The following is a 25,820-nucleotide window of genomic DNA, read 5'->3' as shown; positions in this document are numbered from 1 at the left end:
GACTCGCCACACTTGCGTGTGAGTTCGGTCCTCTGAGGAGCCGCTGAGGAAGCAGAGCCAGCGTCATGGAGTTCGTGATGAAACAGGCCCTGGGAGGTAGGAAGAGGGGGTGGGGGCACGTTGCACCAGCTGGCAGCCAGCACATACTCGGTGTCCAGGGTGACGCAGGGGTCAAGACTCAGGGAGCAGCAGCACCCCACTCAGCCTTGTGGGAGCGCCCCCAGGGAGGGTCTCAGGGGCATAAGAGACACTCCTGCTGGCAGGGTAGGTGGCCCCACGGGGGAGCAGAGCCTCAGCAGCTGGACCTGGGGTGGGGCGGCAGGGTGCTCAGGGGACTGGGGCTGGCTGAGCACGGGGACAAGAGATGTGGCCGGGACAGCTGTGAGCCCAGCCCCTCCATGGAGGCAGTGCAGCCTCTTGTGATTTCGGTGAGGGGACCCCCTTCCAACCCTGCTGACTCCTGTTAGAGGGCTGTTCTGTGCCCGCTTGGCTCCAGGCCATCCTTGTGGCCAGCGACCCTGGCCCAAGAGATGGGGGGAGAGTGGGCTGAGGTTCACAGGGGAACAGATGCGCCGGGCACCTTGGTCACCCAGGTCGCGGGGCCCATTCCAAACTCCCAGCCCTGAATCTCTTGTGACGGGAGCCTGTGCCCAGCACCTGGTGGCCATGACAGACGTCTTCCTTGGGTGTCATTCTTGGCCACACCCTGACCTGGTGCCATTCGCAGCCTGGTGTTGGGTGCTACACAAGGCCACCCTCTGGGTGCTCCGATGCTGTGTCAGGAGGGGTCGGGAGCTCTGGCCCGAGGTGGGCACTGTTGCCAGGAACGAGGGGCGGCAGAGAGGGACCGGCGCCCCTGCACCAGGGACAGGAGCCCCACATGTGGGCTTGTCTCCTGGAGAAAGTACATGAACAGACATTCGGGCCTGGCCTGGGGCCACATTCCCCAAGATTTCGTGGTCAAGGACAGGCTGCAGGTTGAGTCTAATTATAATGATTACATCACCAGGACGTGATTCAGGAAAGCCGCATCCAGGCGCCGGGAGGGATCCGTGTTCCACCCAGCCAGCCCCAGGCTGTTACAGATAATTAATTAGGTGGCTAATTCAGGCCCTGAGGTGGGCTTGTAGGAAAACTGAAGTATCTGATTTGGCTGTCTGCACGGCTGCAATTAGCTGGGTAACTGCCAGCCCGCACGCCCTTTGTTTGGTGTCAGCCCAAAGTTTCTCCTGTGGCAGCGACGCGACGGGGCAGCTTCTGGAGGATGTGGGAGCTGGGGGTGGGGGCAACCCCAGGGGGCCCTGGGCTGTGTGTGGTGCTCCCTGGACATTCGCTGGCCCAGCGCTGCTGGGGTGGGGACTGCCCCTGACCTCCAGGTGAGACCGGCTTTCGGTCCTGGGCACTCAGGATGAGCAAGGGTGACAGACAGAAGTACAGATACAGACAGAGGCCAGGAGTATTCCACGGGAGAAGACTGGAGCTCCAGACACAGAGGAGCCTGTAGGACTGATTCAGGAAAGGAGAGAGAGAGAGAGAGAGAGAGAGAGAGAGAGGAGGGAGAGAGAGAGAGAGAGAGGGAGGGAGGGAGAGAGGGAGAGAGAGAGAGGGAGGGAGGGAGAAGGTAGGTGAACACAGGGCAACAAGGACAGGGATGGGGCTGGAGAGAGATGTGAGCAGAAACAGACCGAGAAAAAGACAGAAACGGAGATGCCCCAGGGCATGGGAGGTGGAGGTGGATGAGGGGAGACAGACGCTGGAGACAGAGACAACCAGGCGTCTGGGAGCCGAGCAGGGGCGCCAGCTGTGCCAGACAGCAGCTCAAGCGGGAGAGCAAGGAAAGCCTCACGAGAGAGACAGGGCGATTGGGGTGCAGGCTGAGGACCCAAGGGAACGGGACAGGAGATGGGACAGCAGGATACACGGGCGCAGAGAGAGGGACAGAGACAGAGACAGGGAGAGACAGACACGGATCAGAAACAGTAGAGTTGGGGGCAGAAACTGGGACTAACTGGCACACACGCTCACATGTGCACCTCAGAGAGACTCGCAGCAGGAGCGACCAAGCCTGCAGGGAGCCGGCAGGCCTTCCTGAGCCGCGCAGGAGACAGGACTCTGTGCAACCGAGTTAAATCCTGGCCACCTGAGGGTGTCCTCAGCATGGCCAGCAGTGGCAAGTCCTCCCAGCACTGTCTCTTCTGCCCTGACCCCATGTCTTAGGCAAAGCCACTGCTGTGGACAGAGGCTGCAGGCTGACTGCCCCGTGGGGAATCCTGCATGAGGCAGACAGACAGATAGTTGGGGTACCCGCGGGCCCCCCAAGTGCATGGCTGATTCTACTGGGCCTGCCTCCTCCAGGGCTCAGGGCACCCTCGACTGGGGAAAAACCTGTCCTGGATATGCTGGGCCTGGGCCGAGGCATGTGCCCTGGTCTGTGGCACCTCCACACCTCTGACACCTCTGGTGTGGCTGTGGGTGGTGAACAGGGGGACCCAGGGACCAGCACACCGGCTGTCCTGACTGGTCACATCCCAGCGTGGCCAGCAGCCCTGACTGGTGACCTCACTCAGACTCCAGGTACCAAGCTCTCTCTCTCGGAGCAGGTGGGCAACTGTGGCTCACAGAGGAGGGGACAGGTGGCTCCCAGGGCTCCTCCCCCTGGGATGGCAGCGTCAGGCCTGGACATTCCAGCCTCTGGGCCCCTGGCGTGGACCTGGGAGGCTTACGTGGTGGCTGTGTGTCTCTCCAGATGCAGTCGGAGGGTGACTGACGGCCTGAGGGAGCCCCTGTAAGCTCACCAGGGCTCCCTTGGTTCTCTTAAACTCAGAAGACAGGACCCCCAGGCACAGAGAGCCACTGGGGTCTGCCAGAGGCCAGGGTGCCCTAGGAGTGGCGGAGGAGAATGCTCCTGGGGCCAAACCATCAAGGACAGTGTCAGCTGTGGCAAACTTCTCGCCACCCCGAGGTCCCTACGGACGAGCCCAGGTTTAAATAGCCAAGGCCAAGGCTTGGTCCTGAGAAGGGAAGACACTGACACCCAGTCTGCGTGGTGGCCACAGGGACCGAGGCCTGTCCCCTCACAGCGGCCTTTAACTGGGGCCAGGCGCTGGGCCAAGCCGCACAGATCTGCAGGGTCTTTGGTCCTCAGGGGTATAGTGTGAAGACACTGTTTCCTCCCAAGGCCAGGAAGTGGCACATGGCCCCAGAGTTATACCTGGGGCCAGAGTGTGGGCAGCTGTCAGGTTAACGTGGCCAGTGGATGCTTCTCAGGCCAAACCAGGCAGAGCCTGGCTATTTTGGCCCAAAAGACCTGTTCAGGCTGGCTGTCCCCTTGTCCTGCTTCAGCGTGACATGTTCTGTGTTCAGAACATGTTCAGGCCCTTGGGGACTAGGAATGGGGGACAGGGGAATGCTTCATGGGGGAGGGAAAGCCTGAGGTGGGCTCCGAGGACAAGCAATGAGATGGGCACTGCACGTGCAAAGGCCCTGGGCTGGGACGAGCACAGACGGCAGCCGGAGGTTGAGGGGAGAACATTGTAGGACCCTGGGCACGTCCAGGGGCTCTCAGGGGCTCGGTCAGCGTGGACCACATCCTGCGGGAACTGGCTCGGGGCCATCCTGGAAGCAAGGGGCTGGTCTGGGCTTGGCTGGGAGGTTGTTCTGTTTCAGGGAGGTGGGCATCAGGCTCCTGGAGCTCAAGGGAAGGGACAGCCGTGGTCCTTTGGCCTGCACTCTGAACTGGACAGCGTCCTACCACTGAGGCTTCGGTGTGTGGGGGAGGCTGGGCCACTGCCCCACAGCCCTCCATGGACAGAGGAGAAGTAATTCATGGCGCAGCCTCAGGGAGAGTCCAGGGGGCTCTGTGGCCAGGGGCCTCCGCATCCTTGGGTGATGGACTGTTTGCTCTCATCCAGGTCACCCTGGGATCCCCAGGTGTGCCTAGACCATGATAGGTCCACGAGAAGGGAGGGTAGTGCCCACCTAGGGGCTCCCACAGGTTGGTGGGGCTCGGGTTGGGGAGTCTCCGTCTGTGAGCTAGGAGCCCCTCAGGGCCAGGAGCTCCCCCACCTCCAGGGGCGCATTGGGGCCCCTCCTTCCTCTGACACCTGCTCTGTGAGCCCAGCGGAGGCTTGTGTGTGTCTGTGGCTGCTCTGTGGACCCAGCACTGGGCTCCTGAGGTCTTTGCAGGTCTGACCCTCCCTCACCTTGCCTTCCAGGACCTCAGATCAAGGGCTGTTGGGACAGCCTGAGATCCCAGGTGGCCCTGTCCCGACCTCCAGCGTCCGTACAGGGGACTCTACACAGAGGGTAGGATCCCATCCTGTCCCAAATGCAGGTTCTGAGGACAGGGGTGCCTCCTGCTTCCCCTGCCCACCAGAGAGCTGGGTGCCTCCTTCAGAGGCAGAGGCAAATACTCAACGACAAAATACCAACTCTCATCAGAACGGGCCCCAAACACCACGTGGGGCCAAGAAAGCCAGGCTCACTTCACGCAGCCGGGGAGATGCCTCTTACCCCCAGTGTTTGGAGCAGAGGACACTTTAGAGAAACTGCCTTTTCTCGTGAAACCGTGGAGGGCAGTCCTTCCCTCCAGAGAGGGTGCCCCCAGCCACTAAGCTGCATCTGAGCCCCAACGCTTCAGCCCCACACAGGAATGCGATGGGCGTAATGTTCATCAGCTGACAGTCGTTTATTCTTTGCCTGTCGGTGGGCAGGAAGCTCAGGCTGGGATCAAGCATTTGTTATAACAGCTGCCGTGGGCTGCGTGGCTGCGAAGCTGACATCAGAGGCCACGCACCGCCTCGGACGGCCTGCATTTAGTGCTGGGACACTAAACGGAGCAGGGAGTTGAGGACAACTTCTTTCAGAATGCAGCCAATCTAGGCAAACCGGACGCTGGCAAGTTTCAGAGGCCTCTGCCTCGTGAGGCCAAACCCAGGTCAGAAAGAACCAGGCGTGGTGGGCCAGGGAGGAATGCAGGTCCTTCTGAGGTTCCTGCTCCCAGCGCCCAGCTCTGTCTGGGAGGTGGGGGCTTCAGCCGGGGTCTCTCCAGACCCTCCCCGGGGCGGCCTGTGCTCGGGCCTCACAAATCGCTGCTCGCTAGTGGCCTTGCTTGTCATCTCCTGGTCAGAGGAGGACAGGCTCCTCGCTCGCACCCTGCAGAGATCAGCCAGGAAGTCTGGCTTCCTCTCCTTGGGGGGGCAGCCTGGCAGGGTTGGGGAGAGGCCTCCCCTCACCCCACCCCACAGAGGCATCCAGGCAGTCAGTGGACTGAGGCCAGGCAGTTGCTCAGGGCCCAGCAGAGGACTCAGGATGTTGAGTTCTGGGTGCTGAGTGCTGGGTGCTGGTACCAGATGCTGGGTGCTGAGTGCTGGGTGCTGGTACCAGATGCTGGGTGCTGAGTGCTGGGTGCTGGTACCAGATGCTGGGTGCTGGGTGCTGAGTCCTGGTGCAGACAGAACCATGAGGCTGAGCCGTTGTGGGTCAGGCAGGGGCTGGAGCAGCTCTGGTGGAAACCATGGGCAGCTTGCACCCCAGCTTTTCACCCCTTTTGGCCTGAACGACTGCTCCTAACATTTCCTCGGGAACACAGCTGCCTCATCCTGGTGGACACAAGAGATGCATGTGTTGAGCCTTGCTTCCAGCCAGTGCCATTCACTGCACATACCCCAGGCTCAAGAGCTGGCTGGAAGGCCCCAGTCTCCTGGGAGAGGCGAGGGGAGCCGATGCTGTGTGCACATGGCCGGGGCAGGAATTGGAAAACAGAGCTTTAGCAGAAGACGGACAGGGTGGGGAGTGGGCTGTGGAGCCCCAGCAAGTGGCCATCCTGGGGCCATCCCGCACTTAGCTTTCCTTCAGAAGGAAGACTGTAGAAAGGTGGACTCCACGCCTGGTCCACCGGGCGGGAGCCTCCCTGTCCTCTGTCCATCAGGCCAAGCGGTGCCCTGCCCCTGGGGTTCCTTGTTCTCTGGAGACCTCGTGGGAGGTGCCTGTGACTCACCCCAGTGCCCCCCACCAATAACCGCACCTACTCCCCCAGCATTGCTGTTCCCCCTCAGCTGCTCCGGGTCAGCTGTGGCTCCTCAGGGTGTCTGCGTGGAGGGTGGGGGGCAGGGTGGGGGTCGGAGGAGCCGCTGTTTGCCAGACCCTCTGGGGAGGGCAGCAGCTCCCGCCACGGCTCCCGCTCAGGTTGTCTCAGGGGCCAGGAGGTGCGGGATGGGGGGTCAGGACGCCCAGGTCCTCCCCCGGCCCAGCCTCCCAGCCCTGGTGCTCATTCCCCTCGGCACACAGGTGCCCAAGGCTGTCGGTGCAGGGAAAGGGCGGCTGAGTGAGTGGCAGAGGCTGGATGGAGGGCAGATGAAGGGGATTACGGATTACAACTGCCCGTGAAGCAGGCAGCCGTGCCATCTGTCGCAGAGCTTGGCTCCGTTTGGCGCACTAATTGGCGTTTTCATCTCGCCTCTGTCTCCGCGTGTCCTCTCCCACAAGCCAAGGCCAGACACTCTGCATGCAGGCAGGGGACAGCGTCCGGTACCCAGGCCGGGAGGGGGAGCAGGGACCTCTCCGCAGCAGGCTTGGAGCCTCTGATGTCGCTGAGGCCAGGGGGAGGGGGGCTCTGTTTACAGCGGGAGGAAAACTCCCAGGGGACTAATAAAGGTTGGAGAACACAAAAGGAATTGGTGGGGAGAGGAGAGGTGTTTTCTGGGCTTCCGATGGGTATAAAAGCAGCAGACTCATCGCAGGAAATTAGGGACAGTGCATTCCGTGCCCGCAGGGATGGCAGCTTCCCTGAGGCCTGGCCAGGGGGCCGTGACCATCCGTCAGCTTCATGAGTCAGGGCCCTGGGGGGCCCCCAACTCGCAGGAAGGGTGGGCTTGTCTGCACCAGCAAGAATGGTACAGAAAACAACTCCTTTATTTTTTAATCTTTTTTTTTTTTTTTAAATATATTTTTTTATTGATTTCAGAGAGAGGAAGGGAGAGGGAGAGGGAAAGATAGAAACATCAATGATGAGAGAATCATTGATCAACTGCCTCCTGCAGGACCCCTGCTGGGGATCGAGCCTGAAACCAGGGCATGTGCCCTGACTGGGAATCGAACCCCTATCTCCTGGATCCTAGGTCGATGCTCAACCGCTGAGCCACGCCGGCCGGGCAAACAACTTTCTTTTAACCAGTTCATCTTTGTTTTTCTGACCAGCAGACTGGGATGGGGGTGGACCCTGGTTTGTTCCTTGACCCAGGATGTCGAGAGGAGTCCCACCTAGGCCCCCCGTTACAGGGCTGGGGGTGCACACCCTCTCACGGTGGGTGTGGGGGGCGAGGGGAGCCAGTGAAGGGACTTTGCTTCAGCAAGGTGTTTACTGTTCGAGTGAACACATCTGAGCTAATGTCTGTCATCCCAACTTTGCCTCTAAAATGCTTCCTTGCTGTTTCACTTAGTTTATCTCAATATCTGGACTAAATGTCCTTTTTACACACCTTCTGCAGTGTTTTGGAGCCAACGTGCCCTTTGAAAATGTTACTTAAGCTCTAATTGTCAGAGTCGAGGACGCTGCTGTGTATCCGAGCCCAGCCCATGCCCACACTCGCTCCCACCTTCCATCTTTGTGACTTAGATCCAGAGGGTTGGTACTAGGGTCTGCATTTTTAATACATAAAAAATGTTTTGATCTTCGCGTTCAGTTTTATTAGAGACACTTATACACATTTATTTTAAAAAATATATCTTTATTGATTTCAGAGAGAGGAAGGGAGAGGGAGAGAGAGAGAGAAACGTCAATGATGAGAGTCATGGATCAGCTGCCCCCTGCACGCCCCCTGCTGGGGATCGAGGAGCCTGCAACCCAGTCCTGTGCCCTGATCTGGAATCGAACTGTGACCTCCTGGTTCACAGGAGGACACCCAACCGCTGAACCACACCAGCCGGGCTACACACTTATTTTTTTAATGTGAAAGGGAGTTATCCCCTATCATTAAAATAGTAAATGTTCATTGCAGGGAATTGAAATACTAAAGGAAAGTGCAGAGAAGTGATATAGAAAATGGAGCTACCGCCTTGCTTTAAAATCCACCTGTCATAATCACTCATTGCTTTATTTAAAAATATTTTTTCGCCTGGCCCGGCATGGCTCAGAGGTTGAGCATTGACCTGGGATCTGGGAGATCTCTGTTTGATTCCTGGTCAGGGCATATGCCTGGGGTTGCAAGCCTCGATCCCCAGCAGGGGGTGTGCAGGAGGCAGCTGATCAATGACTCATCATTGATGTTTCTCTCTCTCTCTCCCTCTCCCTTCCTCTCTCTGAAATCAATAAAGATAAATTAAAAATATATATATATATATTTTCAAGGGTGAATGCCTTCCTGTCCAGTTTTTCTTATTTTTGACAGTATTACAGATGTCCCCTATCTGCCTCCCTTTGCCCCCTCTCTGCCCAGCCCCTCCTCCTCCCCCCAGCCCTTTACCACATCATTGTCTGTCAGGGCCCGTCTTCCCTCCTGGCTGGATTCTTGGGAACTGTCTGAGGTGGGGGCAGTGAAGGCGAGTGGAGTCTCCAGTCCACCCTCATGTGTGAGTGGTAGTTAGGCTGGGTATAAAATTTCAGATTCAAAAGAATTTCCTCCTTAAAAATTTGAAGTTATTTTTCCATGGTCTTCCAGATCCTAAAGTTGCTGTTGAAAAGCGAAGTGCTATTTTTATTTCTGGTGGTTTTTACACGATCTTTTTATTTTTCCACTCTCTCTGGAGGCTCTTATGGTTTCCTCTTCAACCCTGGCCTTCTGAAATCTCAAGATTTCAAGACCTCACTGTGGGTCTTCTATCTACACTGAGGGCACATCGCTCAATTCCAGGACACGTCCTGTTGTTGTTTCATCACTGGCCCTATCACCCTGCCTCCCATCCAGGGACCCTGCGTCCGCCTGGGTTCCCTCACCTTCTGCGTTCCCTCATGTGCTCTCTCCTGGGGCCCATCTCTGTATCTTTTCTTCCACTTTCTGGGGTATTTCCTCAATTGTATTTTCTTTTCAACTCGGCTTTTAGTTTTGACATTTATATTTCTAACTTCCAAGAGTTCTCTGTTCCCAGTGTTCTCTGTGTGTCTGTCTCTCCGAGTCCCTTCCAGCCTGTCCTTTCTGGGTGCGTGTTCGTGTTTCAGAGGACATGGGAGATGCCTGGCTGGGTCTTGTGCACTGTGGAGGGGCCTGGCTTCAGGCTCACCTGCAGGATACACATGTGTCAAGCTGGCTGTTACGCTTGGGGACCTTGTGCAGCTGGCTGACAGCATTAGTGAGCAGGGCAGTTGACAGGGGCTCAGGCAAGGCCTCTTTCAGGAAATGAATGTCCACTTAAGCCCCATTTGCAGTTGGACACGTCACCTCTGCTCCCAGGGTGCCTGAGCCTGTTCTGAGTCCCAAGGGTCTCAGGTTTGGTTTCTCCAGGGAAACAACTTAGATTCCCTCCTGCTGCCTGGGTGGTGGGTCCCCAGGATGGGCAGTGCCCTCAGCCCGTCCCTCAGTGCCCCCACCTCCCTCATGACCTGGCACCTCCCATCTCAGTCTCCTTAGAGTTCAGCCAGCATCACCCCATGCAAATACTTTCTATGGTCTCCGAAACTTGATGTGTCTGTGACTCTATTTTCCCTCTCCTGTTCTGTTTGTCCTTGTGGGATTATATTTTAAATTTCTTTACTCTCACTTCCCGCCAGGAATCAAATCATGACTCCAACCACTGAGCCACACTGGTTGGGCATCTTTTTTCTATCTTTAGATAATCATGAAACCTGGGTACGTTCACACATAGGGTGTTTTCCTCCTTGCTTTCCAAAAATGGCATCTGCAGAATACACCTGTCTGCACCTGCCTCTCACGATGCACAGCAGCCCCTCGCACTCAAGGCCACCTGGGAGTCCCTGATGTGGGTGCATGGTGGCCATGTGCCTGTGTGGCCACGTGCTCAAGATGTCACCTCATCTCCAGTCATTTGTTGGGGCCACAGCTAAAACAAGCAGGCTACGTAAACATCTGTGGGCACGTGTGCCTACAGGGAGGAACATTTGTTTTCTTGGGACGGACCTCTGGGTAGGTGGCCAGTTGAAGGGTGGGTGGATTCTGTAAGAAATTCAAATTGCTTTCTCAGACACTGTGAGCATCCGCCTTTCTGCATAGACTATGAGCAGACCCCTCCCCCACACCTCCCAGCGATATACATCTTCCCATAAAAACATCAACAGTCTGGTCACCTCGTTGTCTGTGATTGAGCTTTGTCTACAGTGTGAGGTAGGGACAGGAACAGGTTTGTTCACACAGGGAAACCTAAATGTCTCAGGGCCACCTGTGAGAAGATTGGCCCTTCCTCGTGAATCATCTTTGCAGCTTCCTAAGAAAGTCAGTTGACAGTCTAGGAGTGGGTCTGTCTCTGGGCTCTGTTCTGTCCCACTGACCACAGGTCCGTTCTCTTGTCAATACCACACTGACCTGAAGTCAGCACTGAGATCCCTCCCGGGTCGTTCCCCGTCTGCAAAATTGTTTTTCCATGTGAGTGTTAGAAAAAGAAGCAAATTTGCTCAGAGGAGCCCAGTTGCATTTGGGTTGGGATTGCGTCGGCTCTGCCAGTCGGTCCAGCGGGAGCTGATGTCACAGTGGCACCAAGTCTGGGGACGGTGCAGCTCTCCGCTCACCTGGGCCTTTAATTCCTCTCACCAGCTCTGGAGGTTGGGGTGCAGCAGGCTTGCACATCCAGTAAGAACGTAGTTCTAGGTACTGTATGTTTTGTCAGTGTCGTTGATGGAATTGTTTTTACTTTATTTTTATTTATTTATTTTTTATTTAATTTTATTAATCCTCACTGGAGGAGTAAGGATATTTTTTCCACTAATTTTTAGAGTGGAAGGGAGGGAGGGAGAGAGAGAGAGAAGGAGAGAGACGCATTGATTGGCTTGCTCCCCCATGCGCCCTGACCTGGGCGGAGATTGGACCTGCAACCCAGGTATGTGCTCGTGACCGAGAACGGAACCTGAGACCCTCCGGTGTGGGGGCAGGCACTCCAACCACGGAGCACACCGGCCAGGGCTACGGAATTGTTTTTAAATTTCATATTCCAATTGTTTGCTGCTGATACATAAAAATCCATTTGTTTGTTGTTTACTAATCTTGTCTCTCATGACCTTGCTCAATTCATCGATTGGTTCTAGTCGTGGTTTTCTAGGTTCCTCTGGTTTCCTGCACAGACGATCATGTCGTTTGTTAATGAGACTGTTTTGTTTCTTATCAGCCTTGGTGCCGTCTGCGTCCTCCAGGTGAGGGGCAAGAGGAGGGGCCTTTTGCTTGCCACTGAGCCATGAGAAAAGCGTTTGCTGTTTCACTGTGGACTAGATGATATTGGCTGTAGTGTTTGTAAAGGTTTCATTTGTGGCTGAGAGCATGACACATCTCTCCTAAATGTTTTAAATTCATTATTTGCCAGATATTTGCTGAGCAGCTTCTACACACCAGGCACCGCCTGGGTCCGGTCAGAGCCCCTGTTCTCGCCAGCACACTGTCTGCTGGCAGGACGGACAATGAAAAGCCAGCTGGCGAGCAGTGCCCTTCAGGTCGCGGTGCTCGCTGTGTCAGAGCACGGAGCTGGGGGATGGGACAGAGGGAGACGAGGGCTGCTTGTCCTTTGGGCTCATTTTCAGATCCCTCATAACAAAAGTTCGCGGTGCTACATAGGAGTCCAGTTTCCTGCGTCTCACAAGGAGCTTGGTTATCCAGCCCCATTTAGGGAAGCCTGGGCTCTCCGCCCCACCTCTGCCCCTGACCCTGTTCCAGTCCGTGTCTGTTTGTAGGTCTTCAGTCTGACCCCCTTTTCTGTCTTCCTCTCCTGAACCACACCGGCCACACCCTGTTCACCTGGTTCTTCCTCCCGTGTCTATCCCAGCCATAGGTGCCTTAGCCACTCATACACAGCTCTCTCAGCCTATCTTTATTTAGGGTTTGTTTTTTGTGGTGTTTTTTTTGTTTTGTTAGTTTTTCATTAAATTTTAGAATTTCCTCCATAGATTTATTTCAAATTAAAAATATTTTTCTCTTTTGAAGAATGGACTTTCATCTAAATTCAACAGGTAGCCTGCACTAGATCCTGGCATAGAGAAAGGACGTTAATGGGAAGTGGTGACATCCCCTTAAAGTCTGTGTTTGGTGGATGGTGTTGCCCTCTGGTGGTGGGGGGGTAGGGGGTAGACAGCGTCCATCCCTTTAGTTCTGGAAAGGGGCCTGTGGTTAACATTAGGAGACGCTGGTCAGGTGTGCCGGAGGCCCACGTACAATCAGTGTGCCTCTTCCGTAAATCTAAAATCATTTCTTATTACTTAAATATTCATCATTTCAATTGTGGATAATGTCGTGAGCATGGAATTCTATGTTTTGAGCCCTGAGGTGACTGGTAGACACATGGAGTCCCAGGGGGACCTGAGGGATACTGGGTTGGGAGCAAGTGGGAGAAAGTCCTGGGGAGCAGCTCCAGGAAGAACATCGGGGCCTCTGGCCCCGCTCAGCTTAGGTCCCAGGTCCGTTCTCCTGCAGACCTGGGGCAGGTGTGCTGTGAGCTGGCTGTGAGGGAAGGCACCTGGGGTGGGTGTCGTCCTGGCCAGCACAGGGCAGGGCAGGGCAGGGCACAGGCAGGACCCATGTCTTGCGTCACAGGTGCCCATGGACGTTGGTGAGTGGCTCTCGAGGTGTTTTTGCATGACACCACCCTCCAAGGATGGGATCCACTCATCCTTGGACCGGCGCAGCCACCTGGTCCTGCGCTGGGGTCTCGCCCGCACGTTTATCCTACTGCGTGCAGAGTTGGATGTCTTAGAGACGGGAAGTACTGTGCTCTGGTGCCCTAGTCACCTGGGAAGCTGAGCCCCAGGAGAGCCAGGGGTGCGGTTGCTCCCATGACACCCCTTCCCATGTCCATGCGGCCAGCGTGGGGACCCTAGAGGATTCCACCACCTCCTGCAGTTGGACACGTGGGTTGTGGGTGTCCGGGCAGTGGGCACCACGTGGAACCACTTAGTGCCTCAGTTTCATCTGTAAACAGGTGCCTTGAAGAGCCTCTCTCCCAGAGCTGTGAGGTGGGCCCTGTGCATGGGGTCGGGGGTCAGGTCAGGGGTAAAGGGCAGAGCATGGGACAGAGGCCACCCCCAACCCCTCCCCCCACCACGCTGCTGCTCTGCCCGAGCATCCTGTCTGGGGAACAGAGGGCACATGGGGAACAAGCCAGGTCCCCGTAGTGTCTGCTGCGAGCGTGGTGCCTGCTAATCCTGGCCTGGGCCTCTGGGCTCTGAGCCATCCATGCAGGGTGGGGCTTGTGGAGATGTCCAGGATCCCACTGTGGACTCCCCAAGAGCTGGGTCCATTCCCACAGCCAGTGGTTTTGCAGCCAACCCCCCTAGTATGAACGCACTCTGAGGTGGCATGACCTCTGTCCCTCCCCCCAATCCAGGAGAGATCATCCAGCCTCCCACAGTCTCCTGGGCTGGTGGACCTTCCCTGACCCCTCTGGCCAAGCAGACCAGCCAGAAACTCAAGTGGGGACTGGTGACTGTGGCACTCAGAGCCAGAGGGCCCTGGGCAGGCCCCTGAGGCCACCGCCTGAGTACAGTCGGTGCTCAATAAATGCCCATTGTGATTGCTAGAGCTACAGCCCTTGTGCTGTATTAAAAGAGCAGGTTTAGGGAGCTGGACCACCAAGGTAGGGTGGCCCCACTCGCCCCCACTCAGCTACTACCTTGCCCTCTCAGGAGAGACATGTGGACGAGACCAGTTCACCCCTCTCCACTTCAATACCCCTATGCGCTCTCCAATGTGGGTGGGGGTGGGGAAGAGCCATCCTCACTCTCATTTTAGCGTGAATTAGCTTGTTCTGGTGAAGAGGGAAATGTGCATAAAAGCAGTGCACCTGCTGTGGGTGGCCAATGGCAGGGAGGCTGGGAAGGTTGCAGCTGCTGCCTGGATTGTGGGGGTTTGTTCCTGCCTCCCCCACACACCTGCCAGAGAGGACCACAGCGCCAGGAAGCAGACACCCCGCTCTGGCCTAGTTATCAGGGGACCTGTTGGAAGAATGTATAAGTGACTCCATGACCCAGTTTCCCTTGAGTCATTGGCCCCAAAATCTGCTTTGTGAAATTTTGCAGATGTGGCTGAAAACAGACCCTGAGGCTCTCAGTTGGTCTGGATCTGTGCCCATGGTGACAGTGGTAACTGGGACCTCCCCACACCCCATGACCTACAGAACTTTCTGACAGCCAGAAAGGCCACGTGGGATCAGCATGGCCCAGTCTTTGGGCTCCTAGTGTCCAGCCCAGACCTCAGCCAGAAAGTTGTTTCTCACCCACAGCCAGTGGCTTCCCCAATGATGTCCTCTGCCCACACGAGGGGTTGAGGGGTAGCTCCTGAGTAATTGGCAAAGGCAGCCCTGGGCACACAAATCTGCAAGAAAGGGGAGCTGTCCAAGTTCAGTCCTGCACAGACTGGTGCAGTATCAGACTAGCAAGCGGTGCCAAGAGAACCAAGGAACAGGAGCGGCTGAGTTCAGAGGCAGGGGTAGGGCTGGGCCTGGGAGCCAGGGTGGGGACCGCATGTCTGGAGACTTGTGTTAGTGCCTGTGCACACAGATGTGGCTGGGATTCTCCACCTCATGGCTTGTTCCTGAGGTACATACCCGTCTAGCTTTGGGCAGTGCTCAGGAGGGGTAACGAGGGGTCAGAGGAAGGGAATGACCATCAGAGACGGGTGGCATCCATGCCCGTGGGGACGGCTGTCACTGGGAGCAACAGGGTCCCTCAGGAACACACCGGTCCCGAGGGAGTGTGCAGGAGAGCGGGTTGGTTGGCTTCTCCTGGCTGTGTGTGTGTGTGGAGGGTGCGCCTGCTGGGCTGGCCACTCCTGGTGGAGGTGGGCTTGAGATGGGCTGACCGGCAGTGCTGTCTGCATCGGGCACATCAGCCGCTCTGCTCCCTGGAGCCACCGGAGGGCCAGGGCTCGCTGCGGCGCCTGCAGGATCTGCGGCTGTAATTACAGGGCTCTGTCCTGAGCCGCGTCATGGGGCATCTGGGGAGGTGTCTGTTGTTGCCTGTGAATCAGGAGCTCATGAGAAAAGTGGTGGCTGCGCGGCGGAGAGATTAGGCCTTGGTGCTGAGACACACAGCTGCTGCCCAGCCCCTGCGCACTCACCAGGCGCCTTCCCCGGCCTGCCCCTCGGTCCAGGCGCCCACTGCTCAGCCCCTCCTCCAGCACCTTCAGGCCGAGCCTGGGCCAGACTCAGGACCCAAAGAAGACACACCGGCGCTCCAGGGGCCCACAGAGACGCACGTGCGCACACACGCCCAATCTTGCTTTCTCACAAACCACCGGTGCACCCACACCTCCTCCCGCCTCCCCCCAAATCCCCGCTCTCCTCTGCGGATAGAACCTCCAGACTCCACGTCTGCGCGGGGCTGGCCGTCCCACATGGGGACGGCCCTGACTCACTTCTCTGTCCCAGGGGCCACCAAGGACATGGGGAAGATGCTGGGGGGCGACGAGGAGAAGGACCCTGACGCGGCCAAGAAGGAGGAGGAGCGCCAGGAGGCCCTGCGGCAGGAGGAGGAGGAGCGGAAGGCCAAGTATGCCAAGATGGAGGCAGAGCGCGAGGCCATGCGGCAGGGCATCCGGGACAAGGTGAGGGCCGGCCGGGCGGAGCGGGGACAGCTGGGCCCAGGGACAGGGGACCCTCACCCCACCCACTGGGAAGACAGCCCCGAACTGGCCCCGGCGACCTCACCACTGGGGTTGCAGGGCCCGGCTTGGGTGCTGGGGGCCTGGCCCTGGACAGAGTGACACTGCCTGTGGAGGAGCCACGTGGAGCCTGGTGGGCGTCTTTCCGCCTCCTCCTCGGCCAGCTCCACTGGACAGACCTTTGGGTTGTCCACTCAGGAGCCTTGGGAGTTGGCCCCATGGAGGGTGCAGGACAAGTGAAGTCACTGCACCCCAAGGGACCGCACCTGCCACACAGACTCACTGGGGATGGCAGGGCACTCTGCACCTGAAAGGGGGGCTGGTCCTGTCCTGGGTGGGGGCTCCCAGGCACCCTTCGGGTAGGGGCCGGGGGGCAGTGAGGCTTCTGAGGGCACCTCCGTGGTGTCCAGCCTTGGAGCAGCCAAGATGCCCAGGATGCAGGGTGGAAAAACTTGTCGGGTTCTGCCTCAGTGTACCCAGGGAAGAGCCAGCTCCGTGAGCCTGACATGGAAGCCAGACCTCAGGGGGGGCAGTGCAGGGACACCGGCAGGCCTCTGAGCCTACAGGGCCCCACGTAAACGAGGCACGAGGGCCACACACCCAGATGTGCTTTCCTGGGGACCTGTAGAAAGCTCAAGTCCATTTCATTGTGGCAGCAGCTCACAAGCCCTGCCCCCAGGATGGCCCTGCTGTAGTCAGGAGCCCTGTGGGGAAGAGTCAGAAAACGCGCACCATCCACCAGACCCCAGGAGGCCATGCCCAGGGGTGCTGGAGTACCAGTGGGGAAACGGAGACAGGGCAGGGGTTGCTGGAGGAGAGAGAGACAGACAGAGATAGAGACCAAGAGAGACAGACACAAAAACAGAGAGACAGAAACAGAGACAGAGATAGAGAAACAGAGATCCCCCAACTCCTGGGTCAGAGGCAGCCCAGGAGGGGGTCTGACATGTTCTGGATGCTGGAGCCCCAGGTCTTCCCCGCCTCACCACTCCAGCTGCCAGAGTTTGGTCCACCCCCTCTGAGGTGCGTTCACCTCAGCAGACAGGTACCTGTCCAGCCCCAGGCCCCCCAAAGTGGGAAGTACACAGAGTGGGAGGAGAGGCTGCCCCCTTGACTGGTGAGGGCAGGGTGCCCCTGGTGGCCCCTAGTGACTGGCACCTCCCTCCAGACCTGTCCCCACTGCGTCCTCAGCACCACCACCAAGTGACTGAGCCCCAGGCCTTGCCCCCTGCATGGTCTGCCCAACTCCCAAATCCATACTTCTCCGCAGAACTTTCTCCACCTGGGCATGCCCAGGTAACCCGCCCCCAGCGCTCCTGCGCAGGTAGGAGCCCTGCTTTTCGGGTGTGGCTTCTCCTGATGGCCCTCGCTCCCCCCTCCCCCCCAGACCCAGCTTCCTCCAACCCTCCCCTGGTGCCATGTACTCCTCCCCCCACCACCAGGACTTGTGGGGGCTGGTCAGAGAAGGGGGTGTTGAGCTGCCCAGTCCAGGGCTCCATCTGATGGGTGGCTAAGGGGTGGGCTGGGGTCATGTGTCCTCTGGCTGTCCAGCTCCCCAGGCCACTTATACAAGGGAAGCGAAGCTGGCTGTGGGCAGCGCCTCCCCCTCCCCACCCGAGCGCAGGCCCCTGTGGGAGGGGAGATAGATACACCTATACTGCCAGGTTTGTGTTTGTCCTTCCTGATTTGCATACCTGCCTCCTGGCTTGCGTACCCATCTTCAGATCTGTGTGCACACCCCCAGGTTTGGTGCTTCCAGCGTCCAAGTTCTGCAGCTTTGGGCCAGAACCACCCTCCTCCCTATGGGTTCCAGTCCCTCCTCCCCCTCCCCCACGGCCCCCGAAATCACTCAGGGCTCAGTTTGAAGTTTGTGCCCGTAACAGGTGTGGGCGTGATTGCTATTATTACTTGTTCATTCATACTTGATTCTCACCATTAAGGAGCACGTGTGGTGTTGCCCAGGGGCGCTAGCCGCCCTGAGCTCCCTCCAGCCACAGGTTGTGGCTGCCTCAGTGGTCAGCTGGACCGGTGGGTGCCTGGTTGTCAGTGTCTGTGACAAACAGCTGATGATGGACCTGGGCTCTGGGGCGTGGAAGCCTCAAACGGGCTCTCAGCCAGACCACAGTGGAGCCAGGCTCTGGGGTGAACCCCAGATCAGGAGCCCTACCCCCACCGGGTAATGGTGACCCTCAGGTCAAGTCCAGAGTGAGTGGCCTTACCCTCAGAAGCCTTTGACCCCTGGCACTGTTGCAGACAGGGTCCCGTGTGCTCCCCCCATCCCGAGCTCCCTTCCCTCAGGGAGTCCTCTGCACAGCCATGCACCATGTTCTTGAATCACATGTGCGTTCGCACTGTCGCTCCTGAGTCTCCACCAGGACTGCGTGTCCCCTAAGCACATTCGCCTCTGCTGTGAGTGTGGTGCAGGCTTTGGGCAGCAGCACAGCCTCCTGGGTCGCCCGGGCCCATGCATGTCCCTGCCACGTGCACAGCCGTCCTGTGGGAGAGGGAGACTGTGGGGCTCCCTGCCCTTGGCTGGAGGGAAGCTCTCTGGTCTGACCTAGTTTCTGGCGGCATCTCTCTCCCGGGCCCACGCTCCGCTCCACGGGACTCCCAGCCACATGTCACTCTCTCCCTTCTGTGCCCTGGGGCTGCTGCTCTCTGCAGTGAGGCTGTCCCAGAGCAGTGACCCTGAAGGGGCCCGTGCGCCTTGCATAGGTCCCAGGGGAGTGCCTGTGTCTGGCCGGTTCGTCTCACTTGGTGCCCTCAGCTGACCCGACAGCAGTGCCTGGGCAGTGTGCCTGCTGCTCTGGACATTCTCGGGTGCCCACTGCCCCTCCTTGAGGCCCTCCCAGTGCTTCTAGCTCAGGCTCAGGGTGCAGAGGGGGTTTGAGCTGCTCAGGAAGCCTCCTGAAGAGCTGCAGACAACCTCCCTCCCTCCCCTGGCCTGCAGGTGCCCCTGGCTGTGCTCTGGTCACAGCTAGATCTATGCTGCAGGTGGCCCCTGCCTTCCCCAGGCCAGAAGCCACCCGCACGCAGCCTCAGGGGAGGATTGGGGTGCTGAGGTTTCCCCCAGCAAGCTGGGGGTGGGGCACAGTCAGCTCCCCAATCTGAAGCAGAGCCAGGCTTGGAGGGAGGGGCTGATGAAGAGAAATGAGCAGGCAAAGGGGGTGGGGGGGTCCTCCACGTGAGCAGAAACCCCCTGGCCAAGGCCACCTGTGTGCCCCTCAGCAGGGTTTTGCAGCCCGTCAGTAACTGACAGGCGCTGACACCCACACCCTCTCCCCTTCGCCCCCTGTACCCTCCTTGCTGCTTCTGCTCCTGTTCACTCCTGAATGTGTGCTCTGGTACCTTAGACCTGAGGGGGGGACCCCTCCCCCCAGCCTGGGTGGGTCCTGAGCTTAGTCCACAGGATGACCAGCCCCCCAAAGCCATGAGACCAGCTTGGCCCCGCCTGGCTCCCACTAGCCCTGAGGCAGGAGGTCCTTCTGTGGTCTCAGCCTCATTGTGACCACAGGCTCACAGGCATCAGTGCTCCTGGACGGGGCAGATGGGGACATGCTCATGGGTCTGGAAGGGTGTGTATTTGTCCCCTAGAAATTTCGTCTCTCAGTTCAGAAGGCCTGAAGGCCAGGGCTGTGCTTCCTCTGAAACCAGTAGGAGAGAACCCTTCCCTGTCTTTGCTAGTTTCTAGTGGCTTCTGACAGTCCTTAGTGTCCTTGGCTTGTGGCACCATCGCCCCCAGTCTCTCCCCTCCTGCAGGGCCTTGACCTCTCTGCCCCTTTCTCTCTTATAAGGAAACTCACTGGGTCCAAGACGCAGGGTGATCTCCTTTCTGTCCTTACCGGAATTACATCTGCAAATACCGTTTCCCAATAAGGTTCCAGGTGACATGGATTTTGGGGGGCGGGCACCTTTGAACCCACTACAAAGGGGAGACTTGAGGAAGGGTGGAGGCCAGCGACAAACAGGAAACCAGAAGCGGCCGCGTCCAGGGAGACTTGGCCGGGCCTGAGGCTGTGACCGCCTGTCCTGCGACCAAGGATCTGGGCTGCGGGGGCCAGCCGGCCACGGAGCAAGGGTCCTCTCCTGGGACGCAGCCCAGGCCAGGCCGAGGGCAGCGCGGCTTCCCCAAGGAGGGACACCGGGGCGGGACAGGGGGCTGGGTCGCGGCACTGGCCCCATAGGGAGACGCGCCCCTCCCGCTCCGCCCAGGCCTCCCCATTCTCAGCGGGGTCTCCCCGCCGCTCCAGGCACCCTCCGGGGGGGCCCGTCTCCTTTCTCCCGGGGTCCTGGTGGCCGTTGGTGAGGCCTCCCTTAGCCGGGGCGCTGCCCCTCGAGACCCCGCGCCCGATCCCGCAGCGCAGGGGCCCTGGGGCCCCGCCTCCATCCCGCCGACCCCGCCTCCATCCCCGCTGACCCCGCCTCCATCCCCGCTGACCCCTCCTCCATCCCCGCTGACCCCGCCTCCATCCCGCCGACCCCTCCTCCATCCCCGCTGACCCCTCCTCCATCCCCGCCGACCCCTCCTCCATCCCCGCCGACCCCGCCTCCATCCCCGCTGACCCCGCCTCCATCCCCGCTGGCCCCGCCCCCGACCCGCTGACCCCGCCTCCATCCCGCTGACCCCGGCTCCATCCCCGCTGACCGCTGACCCGCTGACCCGCCGGCCCCGCCCGCAGTACGGCATCAAGAAGAAGGAAGAGCGCGAGGCCGAGGCCCAGGCCGCCCTGGAGGCCAACGCGGAGGGCAGCCTGACCCGGCCCAAGAAGGCCATCCCGCCGGGCTGCGGCGACGAGCCCGAGGAGGACGAGGAGAGCATCCTGGACACGGTCATCAAGTACCTGCCGGGGCCGCTGCAGGACATGTTCAAGAAGTAACGCCCCCCCGCCCCGCGGAGGCGAGGCACGTCGGGAGCACAGTGCCCCCCAGCGCCCACATAAGCCATAGCCCCCTCCGCCGCCCCCCCCCCCGGGCCCTGCGGGACGCCCGGGGAGAGACCCCAGCTCCCCCGGCCGCGGGCGGGGGGCCCTCCAGAGCCTGGACCCCCGACTGCTCCCGCCCTTCACCCCGCCCAGCAGCGCCTGAGGCGGGGCCGCCGCGAGGGGACCCCCGCCACCCCTCGGCGCGGTCCCGCGTCGGCGCGTCCGTCCGTGCGTCCGTCCAGGCTCTCACAGGAGCACAGCCATAGTGGGGGAGGGGCGGCCGTGCGGGGGAGGGCGCGGGGGCAGCGGCCGGTGCCCGGGCCCACACTCAGGGCGGGGGTGGGAAGCCCCTCCCCACCGGTCAGCCTGGACCCCCAAGACCCTCCTCCCGCACTGACACCTGTCCGCTGGCTGCCCACCTCGCCGTCAGAACCCGTCAGGTTCATTGTCCGTCCGTCTGTCCTTCCCTCTCCCTTGGCCCGCTCCTCTGCAAGGCTCGGCTCCTTTGGATGCCACGGCTCTTGTCCAAACGAAGGGAAACAAAGCAATACGACCAGGGGGAGATTCCCGCACCCCGAGTGTGGCACAGAGCGCCCCTCACACCCCCAATAGCTCGCGCTCCCCTGCGAGTCCCGGCCCAGCCGGGCGCGCCCGCTCCCTCCGCGGCCGTCACCTCGTCTCCGTCGGGGCGGCTCTGGGGGAGGGCCCCGCTCCACCCCAACACCCACCCTTCAGCCGCGCCGCGCAGGAGACGCACAGGGCGGCCGGAGGTGCGCGTCCTGCCCCCGCCCAGCCCCCCCACCCCCCGGTCGGCGACGGAGCGGCCGGGCGGGCCCCCGGGGCGGTGCCGGCGTCGGGCCGCCCGCCCCCGCCCGGTCCTTCCTTCTTGTGTAATTTGCATCACAATGTGTTGAATCTCAGGTAAAAGGTCTAACGTATTTGCGGAGTTTAGGAAGCCGGCGGCCGGCCCGAGCCCTTCACGTCCACAGCAGAAGTCCATCGTGTCCACGCGCGCGGGCCGGCGGCGCGGCCTCCGCCAGCTTAGAGAAGCCATAACCACCAGACCGCAATACTCTGCGGACGCCGCCGCCGGGCCGCGCCCCGCGCCCCCGCCCCCGGTTTAAATGCCCGTTTCACACTTTAAAAAGCCAGCTCTGAGCAGACAGGGCGTCGTCTCCTAAAACCCCGCATCCCGCTCCCAGCGCATGGGGCGCCCGAGCAGCCGAGCTTAGCGTAGACCTTGGATGTCGTCCGTCTGTCTGTCCTTGCGCCTGCGCCCCCTCCTGCATGTCGGGGGCGTCGCGTGTGTTCTCTCCAGATGGAATCACAGCCAATAAACACCACAGTGATTTCATACCATGTGCACGTTTTCTCCAGAGTCCTGATTCCTCCTGGGGTCGCCGGACCCACGACCCCACGGGGATCCGCACCCTCCCGGCCCTGCTGCCAGAGCCTCCTCCCACCTCTGACAGGTAGGAAGCACCTTCCTCTCTGCCTGGGGCAACCCCCGGGACTCCCCACCGCCCTGACCCAGAGCAGCCCCTGACCCTTTCGCTAAGGCGGCCCCAGCCAGAGTAAGCGCCACCTGCAGCCACCCCTCGCACCTCCTGTGCCAGCCCGCACAGGCCTTTCCTCCCCCACAGCTGCACCCGGCCCTGGGGCTCTGGTCCCACTGTGCTGGCCACATCCAGGGCGCACCCCAGGCATTCCTGCCCAGCCCTGAGGGTCCTGCCCCTAGTCTGTCCTGTGGTGTTGTGCCCCCTTTCTGCGTACTCAGCGAGGCCTCTGTGCCCACTGCTGCTCTGGGTCCCACACCCCTCAGGGGATGCCTGCCATCTGGGCCGAGGCTGTGTGGGGTGCTCTTGGGACCTGCTTGGCCTGGAGCACCCCAACCCAGCCCAGAGAACAGCCCTGCTGTCTCCCTTGTGGACTCCGCCCACATTCCTCACCTGCCCAAAGCCCACCGAAAGGTGAAAGGCCTGTTTGACTTCCAGTTCTGGGCGCCTTTCTCCAGGGAGGCAGCAGGTCTGGGTCACCTGTGATTTTCCTCACTCTGCTGGTTGGGGATGCACAGGGAGCGTCCGGCAAGGCCTGTCCAGCTTCAGAGGTTGAAAGGCCACCCTTGTCCCCAGCCTTGCCCCTGTACCCTTCCCCACCAAGCTGTGCCAGGAGGGCTGCCAGGCAGCCACCACAGTCCCTCCCCTGGGCCTCAGAGGCTGCGGGTGGGCAGGGTCTGGGAGGAAACGCGCTCTCCGCCCAGCCTGGGGGTGGGGGCTTAGGGGGAAGGGCGCATCTCTGGTGCCCCGCCTGCTGCCTGGGGTGTGTGCGGGGCGGGGCGGGGCGGGGGTGGCCTCCAGCCCCAAGTACCATTGAGCCAGCCATCCAGGGCACCTTCTACCTGCTGAGGGAGCAGCTGCTCACCCTCTCCCTGATCCAAGACTCAGTCTTTGCAGCCAACTCTGGGCTCTGGGCTCTGCAGGTCGCCCCAGCACGGCTGCTCTTAGAAGGGCCCCCACCGTCCAGCCGCCCCTCCACCCACGCCCAGCCTGACCCGGCTCCGTCCCGACCGGCGACAAGGGTGTGTCAGTGACCTTCCCTCAACCCTGACCACTATCCCTCTAGGCTGTCGGGACAAAATGTTAAAAGGTCTGGCAATTAAGGGCCATTTGTCGAGTTCCGCTAATCCGCAGCTAGACGGGTCCCGCTGAACGCAGTCGCAGCCGGCGGGGTCGGCGAACCCTGGGTCTGCGCCACCTGTCGGCGCCGGACCCGGCTCCGCGGGGCTCAGCCCCGCCCCGCGCTCCGCACACCCCCGCGTGAGGGGCGGGTCCCCGGGACGCGGGCCCGGCTCGGGCCGGGGCGGGGCCAGGCTGCCTCTGGGCTCGGCCGGTGCGGGCCTCGTCTGCGCGGCCCCGAGGACGGCGGGACCCCGGCCTGCGCCACTCGAGCTGGGCGCTGGGACGAGGCGTCAGAGCCGGGCCTGCCGGGCGCGGGGCCCGAGGGCCCCCGCAGTCCCTCCAGGCCACGCCCCCAGGCCTGAGCCAATCGGCGTCTGCGAGATAGATCACGGTGATTGGCTCCGAGAGGATCATGGGCAGGAAGCCCGGCCAATGGGAGCCGGGAGCCGCCAATGCCGCGGGCGATGCGGGAGGGTCCCGGCTCCCTCCGCGTCCCGGAGCCACCAGGCCTGCGAGGCGGACGGCGTCGGGGCGCGGGGCGCGTGGCTCCTCCTGGGACAGGATAGCAGAGGGTGTCCGCCCTTGGCCCGGGAGCCTAAGGCAGTTCCGGGTGGGGTCGTCCCCGGACTGGCCCCCGAGGGCCCGAGGACAGCTCCGTGGGGCCGCACGTTGTCCCCGCAGGACCCTCGGAGCAGAGGTGGGGAAGGGGCGGAGCAGGCTCCCCAGGGCAAAGCCGGCCAGGTGGGCGTCACCCCGCGCCAGGTGGGTGGGCTCCGCCAGCGCCTCCCTGCTGCCGCCCCCAGGGCCTCGCTCACCCAGGCCGGCCCCCCCCCCCCCACGTTAGGCCCCAGCGGTGCCCAGGGTGGCTTCTTGGGAGCTGAAGCCTGGAGTTCTACAAAATAAAAGACAATTTCTTGCGCCAATGAGTTAAGCCCATTGAGATTTATGCTAAGCAGCGGATAGAGGACTTTGTGGGGAGAGGTAGGGGGCCGGGCTGGAGGCTGGGGGGGGGGGGGGGCAGAAGCTCCGCGCTGTAGGGGCAGGAGACCCAGGACGTGGAGCTGGTGGAGGGTGAGGAGACCTGGGATGTGCAGCTGGCGCCACTCCCAGTTCCCTCCACAGTGCCCCCTGCACTCTGTTCCTTGGAAAGACACATGTTAACGGTTTGTTTGTTTTTTTAATATTTTTTATTGATTTCAGAGAGAGAGAAACGTCAATCATGAAAGAGCGTCATTGATGGGCTGCCTCCTGCATGATCCCCGAAACCTGGGCATGTGCCCTGACCAGGATCAAACTGTGACCTCCTGGTTCACAGGTTGATGCTCAACCACTGAGCCACGCTGGCTGGCGCACATGTTAATGTTCTTAACCAACCTCTGAGGCTGCCCAAGCACTGGCCTTTAACTTGCTCTAAGAATAGGTGCAGCGAGCTTACTCACCAGGGGCCTGGGCTCTGTGTCCAGGTGGCCACAACCCTGATGCTCTCCAGGGAGTTCCAGATTCCAGGGTCTGTCAGCCAGAGGTCAGCTTCTGTCCCTACGTGTCCTCCAGGCCCTGGCCATGGGCCAGATGAAGAGAGAGGAGAGGGCATGCCCATCGCACCTCCTGGCCTCTCCCTCCCTGCCCAGGACTGCGGCCAGCTGGAACTTCCAGGCTGAGATGGACAGTGGACCCTCCACACAGATTCTCTTGTGGTTAATTCCTCATACAATGAACAGAAGTAAGGTTAAATAAATAATCAAAATCCACTCACCAGGAGAAATTCATATGAGCCTGGAAGCAAGGAAATGCTGATGGGCTGTGTTACTGGGACTCAGCAGTCAACCGCCACGGACGGAGCTGCCACTGCCAGGCTGGAACAGCTGACGTGCTGGATGGTCACCCAGGTACAGAGTCAGTATCCCGGAGTCCGCAGGGATAGAGATGGTGAAACAAGCACACAGGGAGCAGAGACAGGTCTCTCGAGCAGAAGGATTCCAAGAAATTCTAAGTAGATACTGCCCTCCGGAGACGAGCAGACTCCCCGCTCTATGTGAGGGCTGCTTGGGGTGACTGCCTTCCACAGGGCACAGCGTGGACAGGCCTGAGAGGACCAATGTGGGGGAACCCCGGCAAGCCACTTCCAGGAGGTGAAGGTCAACCAGAGGTCAAGGTCAACACAGGATGAGTCACACTGAGAAAGGCACTTCCCTCTGTGCTCTTCCTCCCCCAAACCCATGACCCCGTCTAGCCACGAGGAAACATCAAAATAGTCGCAACTGAGGGACATTCTACAAAATAATTGACCAGCACTCCCTGGAACAGTCAGGGTCCCTGAAAACAAGGGCTGTCTGTGAAGTGATCACAGCCAGGAGGCAAGGTGCCTAAGGAGACTCGATGACATAATGTCACGTGGAACCTTGGGACGGAGAGTGGACATCAGGCAAAAACGGAGGCCATCTGGAAGAAGGCACCTGAGCTGATGAAAATGTTCCCAT

General features: G+C 60.1%; 1 protein-coding gene across 2 annotated transcripts; it reads left to right on the top strand.

The window, feature by feature from the left end:
* On the top strand, positions 1–20,678 carry CPLX1 (complexin 1). 2 transcript variants are annotated; one of them, XM_081144890.1, is made up of 3 exons: positions 1–96; positions 15,511–15,686; positions 20,423–20,678. In XM_081144890.1, the coding sequence occupies exons 1-3, from the start codon at positions 66–68 to the stop codon at positions 20,618–20,620; spliced, it is 405 nt and encodes a 134-aa protein (XP_081001016.1). In that variant the 5' UTR covers positions 1–65; the 3' UTR covers positions 20,621–20,678. The 2 variants fall into 2 exon arrangements, with proteins under 2 accessions (XP_081001016.1, XP_081001017.1); XM_081144891.1 differs by lacking the exon at positions 1–96 and adding an exon at positions 4,817–4,936.
* The last annotated feature ends 5,142 nt before the right edge of the window (positions 20,679–25,820 follow it).

This window comes from Miniopterus schreibersii (assembly GCF_964146895.1).
Source record: "Miniopterus schreibersii genome assembly, chromosome: 1".
Taxonomy (NCBI): domain Eukaryota; kingdom Metazoa; phylum Chordata; class Mammalia; order Chiroptera; family Miniopteridae; genus Miniopterus; species Miniopterus schreibersii.
Note: the sequence above shows the minus strand (reverse complement) of the source record. Positions and strands in the feature narration are given on the sequence as shown.

Coding starts and splice junctions, on each gene's coding strand:
- CPLX1 (XM_081144890.1), top strand. CDS start 66: ATGGAGTTCGTGATGAAACAGGCCCTGGGAG. Junction 97..15,510: donor GATGAAACAGGCCCTGGGAG/GTAGGAAGAGGG, acceptor TCTCTGTCCCAG/GGGCCACCAAGGACATGGGG. Junction 15,687..20,422: donor GGCAGGGCATCCGGGACAAG/GTGAGGGCCGGC, acceptor CCCCGCCCGCAG/TACGGCATCAAGAAGAAGGA.